This window comes from Nilaparvata lugens, chromosome 4 (genome assembly GCF_014356525.2).
Source record: "Nilaparvata lugens isolate BPH chromosome 4, ASM1435652v1, whole genome shotgun sequence".
Taxonomy (NCBI): Eukaryota; Metazoa; Arthropoda; class Insecta; order Hemiptera; family Delphacidae; genus Nilaparvata; species Nilaparvata lugens.
Genome location: NC_052507.1, coordinates 48836681 through 48862940, shown reverse-complemented (window position 1 = coordinate 48862940; position 26260 = coordinate 48836681). Strand labels below are relative to the sequence as shown.

The window sequence follows — 26260 nt, the reverse complement described above, 5'->3', positions numbered from 1 at the left end:
CTGTAAATTATTCTTTCATTCTTCAGTAATTAATGAATGCGATATGAATACTATACATATATACTATACAATATATATATATATATATATATATATATATAATATATATATATATACTCTCTTTCATTAGGTGAATAATTTTTTTCAACATTTTCCAGTTTCTCAATGATAGGGGAGTGATAATAATTATTTGTATAGGTCTTCTAAGGAACCATTATCAACAGCTGGTACCAATCGACTACACTTCAACTCCAAACTACCGTTTTAATACCAGTACACAATAATTTATCACAGGGTGATATGTTTATTACAGCTGGTAACTTTAGATGCTAAATCATATTATCACAATATGATCTTGAATCATGATCATCTTTTCGTTCTTCAGTAGCCGCTCGGCCGAAAATTTCGAAAACATATGTCTGTAAAATGTATTAATAAATAATTATTATTAGCCCCCCTATTAAAATTTCTGTTCAGAAACCATCCCCAATATTCACACAACATATTCCCAAAGTTTCATGCCGTTATGTCAAGTACTTTTCAAGTCTACAGGGAACAAACAAACATACAAACAAACACACAATCAGACATTCATTTTTTTATAAATAGATTTCCATTTGGCTCAAACAAAAGCCTCTCTAAATGAAGGTAGAATGATAAGGATTCAGTTCTGTTGTTTTAACATTTTTTCAAATCACTTTCAAAAAGTTCATGTAGTACCTACTGTTGTGTTTGAGACACTTCTGGCGCTATCATAGTTTCACCACTATTCTGTTCCACAGTCCTATCTCTTGCAGTCGTTAACTATATCTATAATAATTATATTAAGTAAAGAGCTGGCTTATGCACGTACGGGATAGGAAAATTATGTTTGACGCATCATCACGTCTGAACTACTGGACTAATTAACTTGAAATTTTGCTTATAGATTCTTAATTAACCAAGGATGGTTATAGGCCTATTCTCAATTCTTCAAAATTTCATTACGTCAAGTTTTCATTTTGTCAAGTTTTAGAATAGATCCTTGCGAAGCACGGGTTCTTGCTAGTTTTATATAAATCGCTGAGAATTTCTGTTCCATACGAACTCTTCCATGATACTAGGTGCTTTGAATAAATTTATTCTGGATTTGAAATAAGAAGAATACATAATATGATGTTCTGTATCTATATTAGAGGAATTCAACTCGAATTTGTTATGTGGAATGAATCACTCTATCGAAGCCCACGAATCGAAGCTATCTATTGTAGCCCACGAATACTCTTATAATTTATAATGTATGAGTGGCAATGAGAGATGATATTGTTCCAAACAAATTCAATCTGAGTTTGACACATAGAAAAAAAATGCTACATAGTTTAAGTTGAAGAAATCAAACTGAACTTACAAAAACGCCCTATGCCATGGGATTATATTCTTAATATGCTTTATTTTAGGCGGAGCTGAAGTACGAGTAGTTCTAATCATATTTCATGTTATTCAGAATTATTTGAAACACAGTCATAAAATATATATTCAAGTCTACTCGAACTAAGTATTGACTTCAAGTTGATCTTTAAAGTTGAGATTATACACTAGTTGAGTATTGAACTCCCACTTGAATGAATAGTTTTAAGTCTACTAAAAATAGGCAAGCACCTGATAGACATCATTTGACTCACCTCCATAGACAAGACAGCGCAGTCGCAGATTGGCCCCTTCAGCATAGGGACCAACGACCGACGACCTTTCTTTTCCAGTTTCGTCCAATATCACAATTTTATTAGGAGGAACTGTAACAAAGAGAAAAAAAATCATTAGTTGCATTATGAAATTACTTGCATTTAATATAGTGGAGGAACTGTAACAAGAGAGAAATTCATCAGTTGCAATTTGGAATAACTTGCATTTATAGTTTATAGTAGTAATTAAGTAGTTGCATTTATAGTTTACGAGTAGTAATATAGTTACGGATAGGATTTTACCCAGTATAGTTTCAGGTTGAAGTAGCATCAGTTTTATAGTTCCAGTATCATGCTCGAGTGGAAGAATATTCAGTTAGCCCTACAGTAGTTTGCCTTCAGTTCGCCAAATCCGTAGGTGTGTAGGGCACTTAGATGGCCCTAAACACCTACGGATTTGGCTCGCGGATTTGGCCTGTGTTGGCTCGTGTCCTTGAACGACTCGGAGCAAAATCGCTACACACTAGTAGTAAGCAACACGAGCCCGGCCTGCCCTACTAACAAAACGCTATCCTCTCCACCAAAATCTAAATCGTCCAATAATGCAGATAGAGGAATTTTGAATTCGGATTTGAATTCAGCGACCCCAAATTCTGTTAAGCGTAGGTCCCATTTTCAAAAATACCCGAAAACAAGGGAGTTATGGCTGTTTTTACTTTCCTTGCCCTATTACCATAGGTAAGGAAAGTATTGCTTTCCGAAAAAAATTGAGGTACCCCAATTTCTAAATTTCTATACGTTTCGAGGTCCCCTGAGTCCATTGGTCCCCTGGGTATTGGTCTGTTTGTGTGTATGTGTGTGAGTGTGTGTATGTGTGTGTGTGTGTGTGTGTGTGTGTGTGTGTGTGTGTGTGGTGTGTGTGTGTGGTGTGTGTGTGTGTGTATGTCTGTGAACACGATAACTCCATTCCTAATTACTCGATTGACTTGAAATTTTCAACTTAAGGTCCTTATACCATGAGGATCCGACAACAGGAAATTCAATAAAATTAAATTCAAGGTGGCGGACAAAATGGCGGATAGTTACTAAAAAACCATGTTTTTCAAGTTTTTCTCGAAAACTGCTCGAACGATTTTCTTCAAATTTATACCATGGATAGTTAGCTATTCATAAGCCCTATCAACTGACATGAGTCTCATTTCTGGGAAAATTTCAGGAGCTCCGTAATATTCTTGAGAAAATAGGCGGATAGTGACTAAAAAAAACATGTTTTTAAAGGTTTTCTCGAAAACGGCTTCAACGATTTTCTTTAAAATTTATACCTTAGATTGATGATTTGATTGTGGTATGTTTGATCAACAACGGTTGATGTTGTGGTATTTCTCCATAATTCAAAGAATAAGACTTTGATATTGTCAATACCACTTCTACCACTTAAAAGTGGTATTGACAATATCAAAGTCTTATTCTTTCAACCTTAGATTGAATTCATAAGCCCTATTAACTGACATGAGTCTCATTTCTGGGAAAATTGCAGTAGCTCCGTAATATTCTTGAGAAAAATGGCAGATAATTACTTTAGAACAATGTTTTTCACGATTTTCTCAGAAATGACTTGACCGAATTTTTTCAAACTCATACCCTGTATAGTTATTCATCAGCTCTATCAACTTGCATGAGTCTTTTTCCTGGGAAACTAATGAGGGGTCCACCCCATCCTTGAGAAATGGACTTTGTAACCTCCTTCTCGTGCATGAGGTAGGTAGGTAGAGCAGTTTATAAAAATAACACAGTCATAGTCGAGATATTTCATCTGTAGAACAGCTATTTTGACGACTTTTGAAAAAATCATCGAATTTCACAATTCACACAAAGGAAAAAGTACTCTGAAAACAATTATATATACACATATAAAGTAGTCTGATCGTGGTTGCAAATATTTTTCCGCCAATCGTCATTATGTTATTCCCCTAAATTATTCTCGTTTGAGAATGAGGCTTACAGTTCAATGAGCAAGGAAAGTAGTGTGAGTGTACCACACCAGATTTTTTAAATATAGCTTTCTATTATAGTAAAAACGTACTAGGTTATAAGATAATAATTTTTTGCTCACAAAGGGAAAGGTTTGAACACTTAAAATTTTAGGTCCAAACATGAACATTCTAAAACCTTTTTCTCTATTTAAACTTTGAAAAGATGATTCCAAATATGAAATCAGAAAATCAACTATGAATATGAAAAAAGTTGAATATGAATTTAACTCTGACCATTTTCACTTCTATTTCCTCCTTATTGTTATGTTATCTGTCTCTCTACTCTCTCTCTCTCTCTCTCTCTCTCTCTCTCTCTCTCTCTCCTCTCTCTCTCTCTCTCTCTCTCTCTCTCTCTCTCTCTCATGTATTGTAACATACATAAATACAGAAATCTAATCTAATCTCTGACGGATGTGAATTCAGTAGGCTTTTTGAGGTCCGCTGATGTGCAGTTTCATTATCAGATCTTTCAACGACACTTGAAAGTAATTGTGGTTTATTTGCAGTTTCTTTTTAATACATATATTATATGTTTAACTTTTCTTCTTCATCTCTTCTCCCTGCCCCTTATTTTCCTTTATTCTCTCTAACTCCTGGATAGAGCTTTCTGCTATCTTATAATTATAACAATTAATATGTCATTTTCCAATATCTACTAATTTTTTTTTCTTAATATTGCATTAATACTATTTTGTTCATGATACTATAGTTTATTTTATCTATTATCTAGATATATATTTATTAATGCTGTTTTTGTGCAATGGGTCTGTCGAGACCTAGCACACTGTCAATAAAATCAATCAATCTCTCTCTCTCTCTTTCTCACACAGACACACACCAACTCTTAATTTATTCACACAGCGTAGCAGTAAATAGAGAATTGAACCTCTATACCTTATACTGTGAAGCCTCAACCAGCTCCCAATAAGTACGGTATAGAACTTTTTACATCTTGTGTAATATAGTATCTGAAATACTATGACTATTCATTGATTAAAAAAATTTGTCATACTCGATATTATCCTGTAGAAATAGAGACAAAAAAATGTGATTCAATTTAAGCTTCCTCAATAGAATTTCACACAAATAGACAAAAAATATATAGAAATAAGTAGATTTTTATTGAATGAAGAATTGAAATATGTTTATTCTACAGATAATAACAATTTTTGGGAAACACTGGTACCTATTATTATGTTACAATACTAGTACTTTTTTGCTATAGGTTCAACCAAATTCTTCATAGAAATAGAATTTTGCATTAATAACATTAAAGTGCTCACAGAGTTTTTATTTTCGACTATTTTAGAGTCCTCGCGAACCGTTTCACTAACTCGAGGGCGCTGAATCCGAATCTGAAATCAAAATTTTGCTATCTCGATTTTTAGGCGATTTAGATTTTTGGTAACTACACGCGCCCGGCCGGGAGAGCCTACACACTCACGGATTTCGCCCGAGCCGAGCCGAGCCGCGCCAGTAGCCTACACACTTACGGATTTCTCCCGAGCCGAGCAGAGACAGGCCAAATCCGCGAGCCCAATCCGTAGGTGTGTAGAGGTCTAACAAAGGTTTTTGTACAACAAAACCTTTGTTCAACACAGCACATGACACAAGAATATTGTCGAGCTCAAGCTATTATCTTTATTCAATGTTTGGAAAAATGACAACCAAATTCAAACAATGATCGAACCACAGATATTGGCTTTATCATTTGTGATCATACATTTAATAGCTGGAACCTCATGTTGAACAAGGTTAGGAATCATTGGAGGAGTTGAGAGGAAACGTTTTAAATAGTCCACTCTTGGGACCGGTTTCCGGGCTCAGGATTTAGCTAAGTTCTAGACTTTAAACAGCTGGAGTCAGAAATTCGGCTCTCCGAAACGGGGCGTAGTCGTAGTTTTTATGAAAATCATAATTTTCTCATCTCTATAATATTGGAAACGATTTTCCTTGACGAAATGAAACATTACTAAATAAATCAAAATAGCTGAAGCTTTACACTATTTTCTCTTTATTTTATTTTTGTTCAATATTCTATTTTTTATAAATTTAATTCGAACGTGGACCACGACTACACCCCGTTTTGAAAAGCCATTTTTCCTGACTCCAGCTGTTTAAAGTCTAGAACTCAGCTAAATCCCGAGCTCGGAAACCGGCCCTCAAAGTATAAATGCAAATTTAATCCGAAATACTCAAAAATGTATTATTCTTATAAAATGAACCATACTTCGAAAATTTTATTCTATGAATCCCAATGCTACATATGCCTAACAACAATCATTGGACACACTCAATAACAATGAACTAATCGCCCCTCCCACAATCTGAGTAACGCAATAGATGTTGAATGATTCCATGATTGATGCATCACGTTCATCACCTTTTACAATTTGGCAAACAATATCTCAATCATAACTTTTCTCGTTTCACTCTTTCATCTCCCGTTGATTCATTTTTCCCAGTCCCAGCACTCATTCACAAGGCGTGACCTAATGGCTGTTAATGGGAATGTTGGAAGCATTTTATTTCCAATCCTCTTATAAATGTGAATGTATGTGGATTGGATCGAAAGGCATCAGCTTGGAGTTCTCGTTGGTTTTTTTTTGCGTTGGGTTGGGGCAAAGGTGGAGAAATCAGTGGCACCAATAATTATTCTATTTAGCCGGAGATCAGCGTTTGATAAGGGTAGGGTGTATCATAAGCGCGCTTCAATAATTCACAACAAACAAACATTCACAAGTGGTTCAAAGGTTGCTCAGAGGCGAATGTAAACACTATCAATATTTCAAGTTGGCAAAGTAAACTACTCAGTCTGAAGCAGTAGCCTACCTACGATGAACACGGTTCAATTATCCAGAAATGTTTTGACTAAGAGAGAAGTGTTGTCTTATCAATCGAATAAAGTACCTTGGATACTCTCTCCCACCCTCTCTCAATCCCTCTCACTTCAACCAACCTTCAAAATCCACCAAACTCCACTTTAATGGAATAGACTGAGAGAAGAAATACGTCGCTATATGTCACGTCCGATCGGTTAAATCAAAAAGTTGTCCAGAAACATCAATTTTGCACATATTTAAAATCATTATTGCCAGTTATTGCAGTGGATACATGATAGATTCCAAGTAGTGTTGTTGTTGTGTGTGCTGTGGAATGTTATGAGCAACAATGGATCAACCATATTACATAACATGCTTTGATAGTAAACAGAGAATTTCCTCCAAGAACCACCTTACTCTGTTGATTAATTGATATTCACGTTGCATTACTTATACATGCTGCGTATATGCAGATTTGAACACTATATGAAATTCCACATTAAATTAGAGTTTCCAACAAATTATGCTATTTTTTGATAATTTGATAGAGAAAGATAAATGAATGGAGAAGGATCGTCGTCTGTTATAAATTTTAATTGAATTTTAATTATTGAATTTGATGATATGATTATTATATGATGTAATTAATTTTGAAACAACCAAATTCCAACCTCAATAAATTTATCGCTATTACAAAATCAGCTGACCTTCTTAGATACAGAAATGTTAATAATGATGATATTTGGTGGTACTGATAGAGTATGTTTATCTCAATAAGTATAGGTTCAATAGTTCGAGTGAACTGTAAAATAATCGATGGGCTAAAATATGACGAGTTAACCATATCGATGAAGAAGAGTAGATCATAATTCAATGCAATGCGATACAAACAATTTTGCAGCAAAATGCAATGTGTATTGTACTCATCAAAAAAAAATTACAAATCGCTATGCAAACTACCAGTGGGTGATGGAAATTGAGGATTAAATTGGAAATTGGAATTAATAGATCTGGAATCTAATTGACTAAGTGGTTGCCATTGAAACTGACCTCCATACAGGCTATCAATTAACCTTTGCTCTTTAAAGGGGCGCACTGGTGGAGTTACATCAATTTGCACCATCATCGAATGGTATCTCATCAAGCATCATTTCACAGCATGTGGAACAAGTCACTGTTTACGGACCAAATGTTCCTGTGGCTAGCCACTTTGTCATCCCCCGGTTTGTTGTAAAGCAAAACGAACACATGTTGGACAGCATACATACACCTGTCATCAGAACCCCTTGGAGCATTGCAATTTGTCCCCTCCTCGAATAACCATCAAGCGTTTTCCCAGGTAACCAGTGATGATTGGCCGTGATGATTGCCAACTGAACAATATTAATCAGATCAGCTCAAACTTGGACGGCCTAGTACAGAATAGAGGTGAATTCGTGGAAATTATGGTTTGAGCTTCATGCCTCAGTGATATCTAATATTGGAATGTCTGTATCACATTATAGTATGAACAGGTTAATAGGCGCCCGGGGCGAGATTTTAAAAGTAAAGCTACATTGCTCTTCCAGGAGGAGAACTTCCATCATGGGTTGCATCCTCTCGTTGATAATCATGCTATAGATTTTGTAAGCAGTGTTTAGCAAGCTGATTTCTCTATAGTTGTCACAGGAACTTCTTAGTCCAGTTAATATAGACATAAAAAAGGAGGTGTGCTTGCAATTTATATTGTAGTTATGATTTTTAAATATATTTTTTGGATACATAAGAGAAGACTGGAACAAATAGTCCAGAAACTCGTATTTTCAGCTCATTTTCCAGTTTTCAGCTTTTTCTGCCAAATCCAGTGATCTGACGGAAAAATTTGCTCCAGCCATTGTTTTAGATTATAAAATGAGATCATTCGCAACTAACTATCTCCAATAAGTACTGAGTTATGATTTTTAAAAAATGAGTGAAATTCAAAGAAAAACTCAACCTGTATCTTGATCTTGATCTTAGATTTTAGAGCACAAAAATACGCCCAGAGGGACTTTGAATTATACATTTAACTAATTGGTAAAAATCGGAAGATATTGTTGATAAAAAATTAAAACTCATCAGAATTAATTTTGTTTTTAAATTTTACTCGTTTTTAAAAAATCATAACTCAGTACTCATTGGAGATGGATATCGATAGTTGCGAATGATCTCATTTTATTCAGAATTTTATAATCTAAAACAAAGGCTGGAGCAAATTTTTACATCCGATTACTGGATTTGGCAGAAATAGCTGAAAACTTGAAAATGTGCTGAAAATACGAGGTTTTTGGGCCACTCTGTATCTAGCACAAGAAAATTTTGAATGAAGAAATTGGTTCTGGACTTTTCTCATGTATCCAAATAATATATTAAAAATCTGGTGAGGCGCACTCACCCAAATTTCCTTGCCGTTATGAAAATTGATCACTTTACGCTAGTGTTCTCGCGCATCCCAAGTCTACTTTTCAAATACATGAGACAGCTGGTGATAGGACAATAACGCTGGAGATACACGAGGTCTGCTACTTCGTAGTGAATGATTTAATAGAACCAACAGTTACCAACAGTTTGCAATTTAATAATCACATTTTCTCGAATTTCAAGCTTATTTTCAATTTTAGGTGAACATGTTACTGGACATTAAGTGTAGAGATTTTCACGCTCAATCTTCTCCACTTGGATTTTTTTGTCTAAATTGTATATGAAGGCTGATAATTGAGAATCTAAAATCAAACTTCGCCAAAATCAATACCCAAAAACCACTTTTTCGGACTCAGGGGACCTTGAAACGTATAGAAATTTAGAAATTGGGGTACCTTAAGTCATTTGGAAAGCAATATACTTTCCTTACCTACGGTAATAGGGCAAGGAAAGTGAAAAATCAGAACTAAAATATAAATTGCAAGCACCAACGTATATAGTGACTGGACTATATCTCCCTTCTTGAAAAGAGATTTAACTGTAGCCACTTTCCAAACTTCCGGGATCCTCAATAATTATTGTCTCCAGCACATATCAAATGGAGGAAGCGAAGTTTGATGAAGAGTTCCCTATGCTTGAACAGTTCCATATTCAAACCATCCGGTCCAGCTTGTCTTATTTTCTACTCTTTTTACACCTTGTATTCTGCAGGCTAAAACCTATTTAATTTTAAATTTCCGTTGATATTCCTAAACTGAAAAATGTTGAATTTATTTTAAATTGAAAAATTTTCAATTTAGAAATACCAACGGAAATTTAAAAATAAATAGGTTTTAGCCTGCAGAATACAAGGTTAGAAAAGAGTATAAAATAAGAAGTTTTATCACCCAGCATTGGACAATGAAGCGACCAATGACGACTTGCAGGTTGCAGGGGCAGTGGGCGCGCACAGGCTCACTCAATGACTGGAAAAATATACACCTATGCTATGCGTAGAGTGACTGTATATACCAAAGTTTTTATTGTTTATGCCACAATTAACACCACACATATAAGTAATGAGTTATACATAGAAATGGATTGATAAGAAAATGGTTCAAGACCTTTAACGTGAAGGTGAAATAAAGGTACTTGAACCGAAAATGTCGGGGCGCTAATCATCATACGACCGCGGCGCCCCCCTAGCCGCGGCGCCCGGGGCGACCGCCCCGGTCGCCCCACCCTTTGGGCGGCCCTGAGTATGAATAACAATATATCGATATTCGATATTACAGAGTTGGTATAACCAAAGATAGATGATACAAGTTCTTCCATTACTATTTATAAAACTGTGCAGTTTTGACTGGAAATTAGACTCAAACCAATGAAGTTAAAATAGGACACAATAATATCAGCATTATTGGAGGAGCATCAACGAAGTTCTAACTTTTGACCTACTAGAGCCAAAAGTCGTCTTTTGTCTGTTTGTATGTTCGACAAGAACTTTAGAGAATATTGATCAATCAGCTTCAAATTTTGAACACAAACTCTTTGAACCTTTTTACAGGTCAAGTTCGTTGGACAACTAAATTAACCCACTCTTTTCGTGTGTGTGTGTGAAAAACAGGGTTTTTTGCGATTTTCTCGAAAACGGCTCCTACGATTTTGATCAATTTTATAAGTAGAATAGTCATTGAGAATCTAAAATCAAACTTCGCCAAAATCAATACCCAAAAACCACTTTTTCGGACTCAGGGGACCTTGAAACGTATAGAAATTTAGAAATTGGGGTACCTTAAGTCATTTGGAAAGCAATACTTTCCTTACCTACGGTAATAGGGCAAGGAAGTGAAAAATCAGAACTAAAATATAAATTGCAAGCACCAACGTATATAGTGACTGGACTATATCTCCCTTCTTGAAAAGAGATTTAACTGTAGCCACTTTCCAAACTTCCGGGATCCTCAATAATTATTGTCTCCAGCACATATCAAATGGAGGAAGCGAAGTTTGATGAAGAGTTCCCTATGCTTGAACAGTTCCATATTCAAACCATCCGGTCCAGCTTGTCTTATTTTATACTCTTTTCACACCTTGTATTCTGCAGGCTAAAACCTATTTAATTTTAAATTTCCGTTGATATTCCTAAACTGAAAAATGTTGAATTTATTTTAAATTGAAAAATTTTCAATTTAGAAATACCAACAGAAATTCAAAAATAAATAGGTTTTAGCCTGCAGAATACAAGGTTAGAAAAGAGTATAAAATAAGAAGTTTTATCACCCAGCATTGGACAATGAAGCGACCAATGACGACTTGCAGGTTGCAGGGGCAGTGGGCGCGCACAGGCTCACTCAATGACTGGAAAAATATACACCTATGCTATGCGAAGAGTGACTGTATTTATCAAAGTTTTTATTGTTTATGCCACAATTAACACCACACATATAAGTAATTAGTTATACATAGAAATGGATTGATAAGAAAATGGTTCAAGACCTTTAACGTGAAGGTGAAATGAAGGTACTTGAACCAAAAATGTCGGGGCGCTAATCATCATACGACCGCGGCGCCCCCCTAGCCGTGGCGCCCGGGGCGACCGCCCCGGTCACCCCACCCTTTGGGCGGCCCTGAGTATGAATAACAATATATCGATATTACAGAGTTGGTATAACCAAAGATAGATGATACAAGTTCTGCCATTACTATTTATAAAACTGTGCAGTTTTGACTGGAAATTAGACTCAAACCAATGAAGTTAAAGTAGGACACAATAATATCTCTGGAGCATTATTGGAGGAGCATCAACGAAGTTTTAACTTTTGACCTACTAGAGCCAAAAGTCGTCTTTTGTCTGTTTGTATGTTCGACAAGAACTTTAGAGAATATTGATCAATCAGCTTCAAATTTTGAACACAAACTCTTTGAACCTTTTTACAGGTCAAGTTCGTTGGACAACTAAATTAACCCACTCTTTTCGTGTGTGTGTGTGTGTGAAAAACAGGGTTTTTTGCGATTTTCTCGAAAACGGCTCCTACGATTTTGATCAATTTTATAAGTAGAATAGTCATTGATAAGCTCTATCAACTGCCATAAGTCTTATATCTTCAAAAATTCCAGGAGCTCCGCCTCATCTATGCAAAGTTTGATTCTAGATTCCCAATTATCATGCTTCAAATACAATTTAAACAAAAACATTCAAGAGGAAAAGATTGAACATGAAAATATCTACAATTAGTGTTCAGTAACATTTTCACCTGAAACTGAAAATAAACTCGATATTCGAGAAAATGTGATTATTCAATTGCAAACTGTTGGCAACTGTTGATTCTATTAAATCTTCCACTATGAAGAGATAGCAGACATCGTGTGCCTCCAGCGTTATTGTCCTGTCAGCAGCTGGGTCTTAGTAGATTTTTGAAAAATAATAGCAGATTTTTGAATAGTAGACTTGAGATGCGCGAGAATACTAGAGTCAGGTGATTAATTTTCATAACGGCAAGTAAAGTTGTGTGTGCGCCACACCAGATTTTTTTGTGCAAGTGTTAAAATGTGAATAGGAGCTAATTTAGATGATGATATTTATTTATTCATTCATTTATTACAGAACAACTATTACAGACTACAGGCATTAAGCCCAAAACAGTCTTCACTATCATTTACAATCGAATAAAGTAAGTTACTAAAAGAAATAAAACAGTTCATGCAATTCACAAATACATAAGAAAGATGATAAGTATGAGTAAAGCATAAGTAATTGTAAGTAGTCTAAGCATGAATAAAAAATACAGAATAAAACTAATCTAACTTATCCAAACTTATCTAAAACTTATCCAATAAGTTATGAAAAGAATAGGCCTACAATTGAGCATAGAAACAGGTTAAGGGAAAACATGTGCCACTGTGGGAAGAAAATTGATGAAAGCAGAGAAGAAAAAGAAAAAGTTTTAACAACAAATATTCAAGTATAAAAGTTGAGTGATTTTAACTGTAGGTTTGATCAACTCTATAAAATTAATAAGAATCACGGACATCATATTAATTGAATCAATTCAGAAACTGAATTCAAATTCGATTATGAATAGCCTCAATAATGCGCCTTCTAACCTCACTAACAGGGCCATGCACATCAACACCTTCACAAACGCTATTGAATAGCCTCAGAACTCTATTAAGTGGAGAGCAGAAGTTATGAAGGGTCCTTGATCTTGGTACATGAAAGGTCCTAAGTCTTCTGACATTGAACGTGGGTACCTGGAAACCAATCCTAGGGAGAAGAGCGGGTGAATCAATGTGATTTTTCAAAAGTGACACCACAAACATCAATGAAAACCTGTCACGTCTAGCCCTCAAAGAGTCTATATTGAAAAGGGATCTCAAACGTCCAGAAGGAAAACCCAAGGGACAGGCTCTTCTAAACTGCATAACTTATAAAATAGGAAGCGAAGAAGCTTATTCTGTACTTGTTCGACTCTTAATGTATCCTGATGAGTAGAGGGACTCCAGACAATAGATCCATACTCTAGGACACTTCTGACTAGCGACTGATACAGAGTTACAACAGTCTCAACATTATTGAAGCGTGTGTGTGTGTGTGTGTGTGTGTGTGTGTGTGTGTGTGTGTGTGTGTGTGTGTGTGTGTGTGTGTGTGTGTGTGTGTGTGAAAAACAGGGTTTTTTGCGATTTTCTCGAAAACGGCTCCTACGATTTTGATCAATTTTATAAGTAGAATAGTCATTGATAAGCTCTATCAACTGCCATAAGTCTTATATCTTCAAAAATTCCAGGAGCTCCGCCTCATCTATGCAAAGTTTGATTCTAGATTCCCAATTATCATGCTTCAAATACAATTTAAACAAAAAAATTCAAGAGGAAAAGATTGAACATGAAAATATCTACAATTAGTGTTCAGTAACATTTTCACCTAAAACTGAAAATAAACTCGAAATTCGAGAAAATGTGATTATTCAATTGCAAACTGTTGGCAACTGTTGATTCTATTAAATCTTCCACTATGAAGAGATAGCAGACATCGTGTGCCTCCAGCGTTATTGTCCTGTCAGCAGCTGGGTCTTAGTAGATTTTTGAAAAATAATAGCAGATTTTTGAATAGTAGACTTGAGATGCGCGAGAATACTAGCGTCAGGTGATTAATTTTCATAACGGCAAGGAAAGTTGTGTGTGCGCCACACCAGATTTTTTTGTGCAAGTGTTAAAATGTGAATAGGAGCTAATTTAGATGATGATATTTATTTAATTATTCATTTATTACAGAACAACTATTACAGACTACAGGCATTAAGCCCAAAACAGTCTTCACTACCATTTACAATCGAATAAAGTAAGTTACTAAAAGAAATAAAGCAGTTCATGCAATTCACAAATACATAAGGAAGATTATAAGTATGAGTAAAGCATAAGTAATTGTAAGTAGTCTAAGCATAAATAAAAAATACAGAATAAAACTAATCTAACTTATCCAAACTTATCTAAAACTTATCCAATAAGTTATAAAAAGAATAGGCCTACAATTGAGCATAGAAACAGGTTAAGGGAAAACATGTGCCACTGTGGGAAGAAAATTGATGAAAGCAGAGAAGAAAAAGAAAGAGTTTTAACAAAAAATATTCAAGTATAAAAGTTGAGTGATTCTAACTGTAGGTTTGATCAACTCTATAAAATTAATAAGAATCACGGACATCATATTAATTGAATCAATTCAGAAACTGAATTCAAATTCGATTATGAATAGCCTCAATAATGCGCCTTCTAACCTCACTAACAGGGCCATGCACATCAACACCTTCACAAACGCTATTGAATAGCCTCAGAACTCTATTAAGTGGAGAGCAGAAGTTATGAAGGGTCCTTGATCTTGGTACATGAAAGGTCCTAAGTCTTCTGACATTGAACGTGGGTACCTGGAAACCAATCCTAGGGAGAAGAGCGGGTGAATCAATGTGATTTTTCAAAAGTGACACCACAAACATCAATGAAAACCTGTCACGTCTAGCCCTCAAAGAGTCTATATTGAAAAGGGATCTCAAACGTCCAGAAGGAAAACCCAAGGGACAGGCTCTTCTAAACTGCATAACTTATAAAATAGGAAGCGAAGAAGCTTATTCTGTACTTGTTCGACTCTTAATGTATCCTGATGAGTAGAGGGACTCCAGACAATAGATCCATACTCTAGGACACTTCTGACTAGCGACTGATACAGAGTTACAACAGTCTCAACATTATTGAAGCCGGTAGAGTTTCTCAGAACAAAGCCCAATAGCTTGTTCGCTCTGCCAATGATGTGATCAACATGTGCTGAAAAGGACAATGTACAACTGAATACAATACCAAGATCCTTACACATTGCTACCCTCTCCAAACACACACCATTGATTGAGTAGTGATAACGAGCTGGATTAACATTTCTGGAGAAAGTCATACATTTACATTTTTTTACATTGATATCAAGCTTATTCACATGGCACCACAATGCAACTCTATCAACATCAGCCTGCAAGGAATAGCAATCATCCAATCCTCTCACCTCTTTGTAGATCTTCATATCGTCAGCGAATATCAAGCACTTGGAGTTGGGTATCTGAAGTGGTAACTCATTTATTAATAGCAAGAACAAGAGGGGTCCCAGATTGCTACCCTGGGGGACACCAGACGTACTGAAATAAGCATGAGAGACCCTTCCTTGAACAGTTACAAAATTTTTTCTTTGAAACAGGTAACTTCTGAATAAATCAACCAAAGCACTACTAAAGCCCAGCTGTGACAGCCTCTTCAACAATATACAATGATTAACACGGTCAAAGGCTTTACTAAAATCAGTATAGATCACATCCATTTCTCCACCGGCATTAAGTACATTGGAGGCAGACACTGTAAACTCCAATAAATTTGTCACAACAGACCTTTCAGGAAGGAAACCATGCTGATTTTCAGACAGTATTGGTCGTGAATACCATAGAATCTCATCATAAAGAGCCCTCTCATAAACCTTAGTAAAGACAGACAATATACTGATTGGTCTATAGTTCATGATGTCATCTCTCCTGCCAGACTTGAAAATTGGGATTATCTTCGAGACCTTCCATCTACTTGGAAAGACTCCATTTCTCAGTGACAGGTCAAATAAATATTTCAACGGTCTTATTAATAGCTCACCACAACCCTTAACAATGAAGGAAGGAATACAATCAGGCCCAGGAGCTACTCTAGGCTTCAATCTTTTGATTGCAGATTGAATACTTTTCTCCGATAATGATACAACTTCCAGAGTACTATTGGCTGTATCATGCAAAAACTCAATCCCATCACCCTCCTCAAAGCAAGCGGTGACTGGTGAGAAAACAGATTGGCGAACCCTGAGGGAATTTCATCTCCAACAAAATTTTTGTCATGCAGAGTCATTTTCTCACAAAATCCATCGGACTTGCGCTTCTCATTAACAAACTTCCAAAAATTCTTGGAATTGGAACCGAGGTCAGACTCAACTTTCAGCAAATAATTCCGATAGGCAACTGCAATCAAAGACTTCAGTTCTCTTCTCAGTCTCACAAATTCATCTTTTTAACGAACTGAAGATCGCTGTTTACGTGCACATTTATTCTTCCTCTTAACCAAGTCAATTATTTGGCGAGTGAACCAAGGTGGATACTTAGACCTCTCACTTGAGATGCTTTTAAGGGGGATCGTGGCATTAAAACACTCATAAATGACACTGTAGAACCAGTCAACGGCCGCATCAACATCCTCAAATCTGTACAAATCATTCCAGTCATAGTCTCTGAGCAAATTATACAGTGCGAAATAATCTGCTCTATGGAAATCATAGACAGGAGGAGCATTAACGGGCGATCGCCGTTTCACAGAAATTCCAGTTATCAAACTTATATTCAGGGCTGGATGGTGCTCAATATCCTCTGGTACCAGTGCATTAGAGTCATGCTCAACGTTTATAACGGGTGAACCACAAAGAACCAAATCTAGAGTGCGTAGGTTAGAGTTTTTTATTCCATTGATTGACTTCAAGTCAAAGAAATTTAGAAAATGTCCTAATCTCTTAGCTGCTACCGAACCATTGTGAAGATCATAATTACAATCTGTTACTTCAGGCAAATTAAAGTCACCAGCAATAAGCAGTCGATCTACAATCAAGTGGACATATCCTTCAATACAGTCAAAGTAATTTCCATAGCTCTCAGAATTGGCAGAGTTGAGGAAGTAAACAACATTAACATATATAGGACCATCCCTATCAAATATTTTAATCATCAAGCTCTCAAAACTCCGACAATCGAAAGATGAGTTGATGTTGACACACTCTTCAGAACGGATTTGCTTACGAACCGCTATCAGAACTCCCCCTCCCCGACATGAGTCACTTCCGGGGCGATCCCGGCGATAGACGACATATCTTTCATCAAAGACCTCATTATCAGAAAAACCAGAATTCAGCCATGTTTCAGTCAACAAGATCAAGTCATACTCAGAAGCAAGTAAAGATTGTAATAACACATGAGTTTTGGTCCTTAAACCTCTCACATTTTGATAATAAACGCTCAATTCCCTAGAAGCCATAGCAACTAATAATCAATTACAGCCCACCCCTAAACTCAACAAAAATTCCCAATCAAGCATCATGCAAATGATACACAAATATGTGCAAGTAATATAACCAATTGATTAACGATTAAAAATGTTTAGAATCAGATAAAGAGTTCTGAATGTAAGCAAATGAGGATGAAAAGATGATTTAACAATAGAAAAATGGAAATTTAGAACTAATTAATTAATTAAAGAGCAATCACGAATACTCTCATGATAAAATGGAAGAGGAAAAGAAGCTGAAAAAAGAAAGGAGCTGATGATATAGAAGAATTAATTAATCCAAAGAGCAATAAGCGAATATATTGATTTGAATAACGATAAAAAATGTTTAGAATGAGTTGGAGTTGAGCAAATAAGGAAAAGAAGACGATTTTACAAAAGAAACTTATTAATTAATCCAAAGAGCAATAAGTGAATGCTCTCATAGGAAGTGTTCACTAACACTTGATTATTTGATGTATAGGTACCGTACTCATCCATTTCATTTTTGTATGTTATTAGTACCTTCAAATGTTGAGATCATTGGAAAAGGTTTGAGATATCGATGTGTTGGTTCCACCATTAATTTTCATTTGAAATTCTGTATCGAAGTTAGGTACCACACGACCACCTTCCTATTCGAAAAAATGAAGTTGGATTCAAAATGAAGCTCGATTCGAAATGAAGTTGGATCCATATGACGGATCCCAGATGGCCAACCAAAGTTTTGAAGCGACAAGAAAGTTTTTTTTTTCAATTGGAATATGATTCCCATGGAGCCTATTTCTGTGATATCATAATACTTGTAAGAGATATATTTTTAGCTGGTCTCATGATAATTCTCACCAACTCTGTATAATTACAAGTTGCAGATCTCAGAGATCAATACAACAGTTCATGAGCGAGTCCTTCAACCCAGGAGGTCTCCAGTTATAGTAATAAAAAATCTGAAAAGAATCACTTCTTGCCTGTTGTTCTTATTATAATTATTTATATTATTAGTGTACAGGCTGAGTAAATAAGCTTGATGAATGAGGTGGATAGAAATAGGAAAGTTGAATGAGAAAGGAACAAAATGTGATAAAAAATGAACAGTTGAGCAATTCTCAATACCATAATTATTGACTGCTCATGAGAAGTTTCTGGAATCGGGTAACATGCAATAGAATAATCGATTCGATTCAATTCAATTCAATTCTTTTTTGCCATAATTTAACAATGCAACAAATCAAGGTTAATAAATCAACACTTATTACAGGAAAATAAGACAAAACCAACTACCGAGAATTAAAAAACCAAAAATTGTATCAGGCACCACCAGCACAAGAAAAGTCTTTGACCACTGGTGGGAGTCGCAAAAAGTCCGATTTGAAATAAAAACTAAAAACAAAATACCAGTTACAATACAAAATCGAGTTGATGACAAGAAAAAAAAATCGCTGCATAAAACAAACGAGTGATAACGAATTTTGAGAGAGAAAAAAAGATTTTCCAAAAGGAAAAACTAAAATAAAACAGAGATAAAATATGACTACCATTCAGGTCTCAGGAATTACAAAAAAATAGAGATTGCTTTTTAAAAAATATAAATATAGACTATTATTGCCACCATTCAGGTCCCAGGGAAAAGAAATACTTTTCCTTAATCCAAGCCTCTATTCCCTTCAAATCTACTCTTATTTTTAATAAATCTAGAGCTCATATACATCAACTGTCTTCTTAACATGCTCAACTTAGAATCTCGTACAAAATACTTCAGCGATTCAATCATAGTCTTCCTCATTGTTTTATTATTCATTCAGTCTCATATTAGATTGACACTCAATAATTCAGTGATATTATCCAGTATTTGATTATGACAATCAATTCCAATTCAGGAGTTCTTGTTCTAGTAGGCTATTTGAGTAAACATCTTTAATGGAACAATCATTATCTTAGAGTATTCTTCATTCATCTCATCACGATAGCATTATTTTGTTATACACTGTATCATCCTATGGCAAAATAGGATATAGGATATTATTCAATTACATATTATCCTTATTATATTCTTTAGTTGGAATTGTATATTCATTAATGCAACGTTTGTGTTATAAAGCAAGTCTGTGAATCATAGTTTGTAAATTTAAAAAAATATTGTATGTAACTGCTAGTTGTGAGAAAGTGAGTGAAACTAGTAGAGGAAAGTGCGGTGGAATTGAAAAGTTGAGTTATTCATGGATTCTGGTAAAGTTTGTTCTGAAACTACGTCTGCAGCGTTATTCTTCCACGATAAAATACTGAGTTTTCTCTCGAAAGCTAACGAAATTGTGATATCAATGATTGTATATCAGTGTCAGGCAATCAATCACTGTAGATACGACTTCAAATACTCAATTCAATTCAATTTCTTTATTCCAATATAAAACACTGTACAAAATAAAATAGAATAATCATGTAATAATTACTGTTGTTTATCAATCAATTTCAGGGTTACGGTTTCTGATTCTTCAACAGTTTTTGCTAAATATATTTGAAACCCCTCTGGTCTACAACCTTGATCATGGATAGGGGTGTGCAAAGGGCATCTTCATAATAATTTATCTATTCATTCAAATTTTCATTATTAGTGAAGAGATACGAATTTAGACAATCGAGTTTAGAGAGTATGATCAATATTGAGTTGTAATCATTCATCAATCGCCTGAGGACACAATTTGACATTTCAGTGTAGAGGCCTGAATAATAATAATAATAAATAAATAAATAAAGCCTTTATTTAGTCTCCAGACAAAGTTTTTCAATACATCATTAGAAAAAACAATCTACAATTTATTACAAACCATTCATCTTCAGTTTTCAATATACTAGAGAAATTCTTCTTTTTTTATATGAATACATATATAAATCTTCAAATGAAATAGAGTCCGTACAGTCGTACAAATTTAGTTTTTACTCCTGTTATACAGGAGTATTTTTTTCCTTCCTCGAGCAAAATGAAAAATGATAGTTTATGAAATTTAATGAAATCGAAAGAATAATATAATATAAAGAAGAATATAATAAAACAATAATTTCCTCTTCCAATACATAAATTTGATAATTTCTCTGGAAACTAGGCCCACTAGCGGGCATAGGCCTCCCCAGGTTTTTCCATCTCTGCCTGTTTTTCGCCGTCTCCATCCAGTTTATACCTGCAGTCTTTACGATATCATCCTTCCATCTGGCTTTCTGTCGACCTACTCTTCTTGTTTTCCACGTTGGCTCCCAAATGGTGACTTTTCTCGTCCATCTGTCGTCTTCTAATCTTGCGATGTGGCCAGCCCATTTCCATTTCAGCAACTTCACTGTTTTTGTCACATCCTCAAGGTTTGTAATACTTCTTATAAAAGAGTTCCTGATTCTTTGTTGTCTTTTTATATTCAAGATGCTTCTTTCCATTGCTGTTTGAGTGACTTGAATCTTTTTCAGCGACGTTTTCTTACAAGCCCAGGTCTGTGCTCCATATATAAGTGCTGGCATTATACATGATTTTATCACTTTGGCCTTTGTTGAAATATTGAGCTCTTTATTTTTCATAATACACTTCAAAGCCCAATACTTCTTCCATGCTATGTTGCATCTTCTCTTCACTTCATTCTGTTCCCTCGTTGCAAATGAGAAGCTTTGACCCAGATAAACCACTTCGTTTGTCAGACTCAACATTCTACCCCCAATCTGTATTTCACAGTTTTCTCTGTTGGACATTATGAAGGTTTTATCCGGATTGATGATGAGTCCAGCCTGTTCACTGGCGCTTGCGAGATCCTCCAACATACCCTGCAGCTCTCGACTTGACTTGGCAATAACCACGATATCGTCAGCGAAGCGAAGATGATTTAGATTTTCTCCATTGATATTGATGCCGAATCTCTCCCATTTTAATAATTTGAAAACCTCTTGAAGAGCTGCGTTGAACAGTATCGGTGATGCCGGGTCGCCTTGCCTCACTCCTCTTTCTAGCTTGAAATAATTGCCTGGTTTTTCAAGAATTACCCTTGCAGTACTGTTTTCATAATAGTGCTCCAGTATATTCATATAAATCTCTGGAACACCTTGATTTCGAAGGGCTGTGAACAAGAATGCATGGCTTATACTATCGAATGCTTTTCGGTAATCAACAAATGCCAAATATAGACCAATTTGATACTCCGAACATTTTTCAATGAGTTGATTGACGACTTGGATATTATCAAGTGTTGAAAATCCTTTTCGGAAACCAGCTTGCTCGACAGGTTGTTGTGTTTCAAGTATCGGCTGGATGCGGTTTGTCAACAATCTCATAAACAATTTTCCTATGGATGACGTGATGCTGATTGGACGGAAGTTATTGATGTCATAGATGTCTCCTTTTTTATATAGAAGTATCATATCGGCTGATTTCCACTGATGAGGGATCTGCTGTTCTTTCAATACTCTATTGAATATGTTCACTAATAAGGCTATTATCACGGGAGCAAGAGTTTGAATTATTTCGTTTGTGATTTTATCGTTACCAGCCATTTTGTTTCTTTTTAGTGATTTAATGCAATCCATTACTTCCTGCACTTGGAAATCTGGTATAGTATCTGTGATGGACGCAGCGTTTGAGATTTCGAAAGTCGCATTCCCAGTACATTTGAATAACTCTTTGTAGAATTGTGTCGCTTTTCCAATTATACCTTGTCTTCTTCTATCTATTTTTCCATGTATATCTTTCAACCCTGTGTTCCATTGAAGACCGTACGATAATTTTTTTTTCATTTGTTTAATTGAGCTAGTTGACTCTAAGGCTTCTGATATGATTCGATCTTCATGAATTTTTAGGTCATTTCGGATATGGAATCTCGCTAATTTGCATTAAAGGTTATACTCAATTTTTTCCTCTACAGTTTTTTGATTTTTCCTCTTCATAGCTTCTCTCAAACAAATTATATTTTTCGTGCTCTGAGAAATTTTTGTTGGTCTCGTCGATGCTGATTGTTTGAAAGAACTCACAACCAGAGATTCCATCAAATTGTATGATTCCTGCAGTGTCAGGTGCGATTCATTTTCAATTATATGTCGTACATTTGCCGCTAATTCATGTGTCTCTGTTTCATTAAGTGCCAGCATTTTAACAACATTTTTATTCCATGTACGCCTCGGTCTCAATGAATTCCATTCTTTAGACAGTATGATAGTTATCAGTCTGTGGTCTGTGAAGAATTTAATTTTTCCGGTGACGTCGAACTGTTCCACGAGGCCTCTATACGCTGTCAAAACATAATCAATTTCACTTTTTGTTTGCTGATTCGGAGAGATCCATGTCCACTTTCTTCCTCTTCTTTTTTTGAAAAATGAATTAATCACCTTCAACCCTTGTTGAAAACAGAAATCAACTAGCATTTGGCCTGACTCGTTTCTCCTTCCATATCCATATTTACCTACGACATTCGCCTCGTTTTCTTCCTGAAATCCAACTTGTGCATTGAAATCTCCTAGTATTATCGTAGAGTTTTTCCAATTATTGCTTTTATCTTGAGACAAGATCGTAGAAAGAGTCTCGTAGAAAAGTTCTCGTTCAATCACATCTGATTCAGCTGTAGGGGCGTAAACTTGATAAATATTCAACGTTTTACAGATTCCAACTCTCAGTCTCAACAGTGCAATTCTTCCTGAGAAACCCTTTATTAAAAATCCAACTCCTTTTTGTCCTTGTGTCTCGCCAAAGTGGTAGAAAATGAATTCGCTTTTTCTGTATATAAATTTTTCAGAATTTCTCCTTACCTCTGCTAAACCAAGAATGTCTATATTTGTTTCTTGTAATGCTTCTTCCAATTCACACAGTCTGTCTTCCGTACGAAGAGTTCTTACATTTAGTGTTCCTATCACTAATCCTGGGGGGTTACGGTCACAATTCCCCTCGGTGACCAACCTTTCTGGGGAAATTTTATTTCTTGAATTCCTTGCTTTTAATATCATCCCGTTTTTGTTGGTTGGCAGCCTAGTTTCCATTAAACGCTATTCATTCCTATCCAAGTTCTTATCCCTACTTTTCATCTGGAAATAGTTGTCTATAGGACCCTTTTTCTCTACACTGCTACTTTCCTTTCCTGTCTTTTCGGGTATTCTTTCTTTCTGTTTCTCATCTGATGCCCTCATTTGTTTTGCCTGGCTTTCCTCACTCGTTGGAGAAACACTTAACTCTCTTTTTTTATTCCCTTTCTTATATTCCATCACGACTAATTTATCGTACTTGATTACGGCGTATTTACCTTCTTTTCTGGCTGTTACTAGATCGTTTCTAAGGCTCTTCCTAATTTGTTGAACGTCCTCAGGATAGTCTTCAGAGACAGAAATATTAGATCCTTTCAATTTCTTACTATTCTTCAAAACTTCCGTTTTTTTCGACAGCGTTGTCAGCGCCAGAACAATTGGTCTGGCTGTATTATCTTCGTTTTTTCCTATTCTTCTGACAAAGTCCACCTCCCAGTTTTCAATTCTTACATCGAGTTTTCCTCTTATTAGTTCAATAACCAAACTTTTTAGATCGCTCGTATTATCATTCTTCAGCCCGCGTATAACTATGTTCCTCTCCCTGACCTTTTTTTCCAATCGACTTATCTTCACAATCGATCCATCTCACTTAAAGAGCAGAAGGAGGCCTGAATTATCCTAGTTTTATTTTCCAATGTAATTTTAATGCAGCCCAATATCATGAATAAACTCACAAGACAAGTATGATGGTGAGCAGTGAGTATAAAGAATTAAATATGAAATGTTACCGAAGTCAATGAAATTCACTACACTCCTTAAAACCTATTAGCTTTCTACACTATAATAAAAGTTGTTCTCCAGTAACTTGAGCATAGACTCTATTACGAAAGCCATGGGAAAAACAGCTCATGTGAACATCGATCCTTGAGAAATCATCTTTGATCATTAATAATTCCATGTTGTTGTCGAACCATGATTGTGAAATAAAACACCATTCGTTAAGACTTCGAGGGGCGATTTGTTACCGGTACAGATGCAGGTGTTGATGAGCGAGTGAGATGGAAAACATGAGGCTGTTGTGACTGCGAGTGAGAGAGAGAAGGGTTGTCATGTGGAACTCATGTAATGACTGATACAGCATCATTAGCGAGGACTGACCAGGGCTAGCTGAGTTGGATCCAGAAGCTTGCTACTGGCGACATATGGACGCTCTCTCTCTTGCACTCACCCTCTTTCACTTGTCCCATTGGTGACTACCGCACCCGCAGCCACCCACCGTCGATCAATAACCTTCCCCCCCCACACTGTAGAGGGCTTTTCTCCGCAGCGCGCGGTAACGGCGACTGCCCTAAAATTTACCTTTTCTTAGGGTTTATCAGCTTTTTTCAATTCGTACCGACCACCAGCCTCCTCCCAACACACCACAAACTCGCCCCACCATTCAAAAGGCAAGGCAATGTTCACTGCGTCGATTTTAACTCGCGGAGAGAGAAAAAACTTCACCGCGATGAACTTTTCGAAATAGAAAAACTCGCCTAACAAAGTGTTGCTGCTGCCCCGTTGCTTCAAATGGGCCTCGTTTTCCAACATTATTTCACAAACAATAGTAATTGTTTTCAAACGTTTGCTCTTTGACAAGTCTGTGATATGGTTGATGTTGATTTTTTTCTGACCACCACACGAGAAAATAATAATTACTGAACGAAGTGAGGTCTCACTTCAAACGGGAATTTCTATTCTATTTTGTCTACTCTTTCCACGAGATATTGGCTGACACGTGTCGCATTGCGTTTGTAGATGGAGAAGCAGCATGTTTGCAATGAGGCCATAACTGGGTCAATGATGCAATATTCTATCGAGTAATTCAAGTGCTACCATTGTAGATCTAATCTCTAGACAGTTGGATATATCTTCGATAATTTATTGACTACACTACATACTATTATATGGAAATCAATCAGCTTGCATATAATATTGTAACCATACAGAAACTATAGGTCTTATGGAATAGTTGTCCTATAAAAGTGTCATCTCGATGAAAAAAAGCTACCCAATAGATTTTCCAACTATTGAAAAGATAATACCTTAGAAAAATATGCTGCGGAAGGCAGCAGACAGAGACGCTTGGAGGCAGATTGTGGAGGAGGCCACATCGGGCTGTAGCGCCAGAATAAGTGAAGTAAGTAAATATGAAATGTTACCGAAGTCAATGAAATTCACTACACTCCTTAAAACCTATTAGCTTTCTACACTATAATAAAAGTTGTTCTCCAGTAACTTGAGCATAGACTCTATTACGAAAGCCATGGGAAAAACAGCTCATGTGAACATCGATCCTTGAGAAATCATCTTTGATCATTAATAATTCCATGTTGTTGTCGAACCATGATTGTGAAATAAAACACCATTCGTTAAGACTTCGAGGGGCGATTTGTTACCGGTACAGATGCAGGTGTTGATGAGCGAGTGAGATGGAAAACATGAGGCTATTGTGACTGCGAGTGAGAGAGAGAAGGGTTGTCATGTGGAACTCATGTAATGACTGATACAGCATCATTAGCGAGGACTGACCAGGGCTAGCTGAGTTGGATCCAGAAGCTTGCTACTGGCGACATATGGACGCTCTCTCTCTTGCACTCACCCTCTTTCACTTGTCCCATTGGTGACTACCGCACCCGCAGCCACCCACCGTCGATCAATAACCTTCCCCCCCCCACACTGTAGAGGGCTTTTCTCCGCAGCACGCGGTAAC

General features: G+C 36.1%; 1 protein-coding gene across 1 annotated transcript in view; it reads right to left on the bottom strand.

The window, feature by feature from the left end:
- Window positions 1-26260, bottom strand: part of LOC111057911 (nephrin) — a 383192-nt gene that overhangs the window by 196142 nt on the left and 160790 nt on the right. The window contains exon 2 of the mRNA XM_039425733.1: window positions 1662-1772. Coding sequence (XP_039281667.1) covers window positions 1662-1772 — 111 coding nt within the window. The remainder of the gene's footprint in view (window positions 1-1661; window positions 1773-26260) is intronic.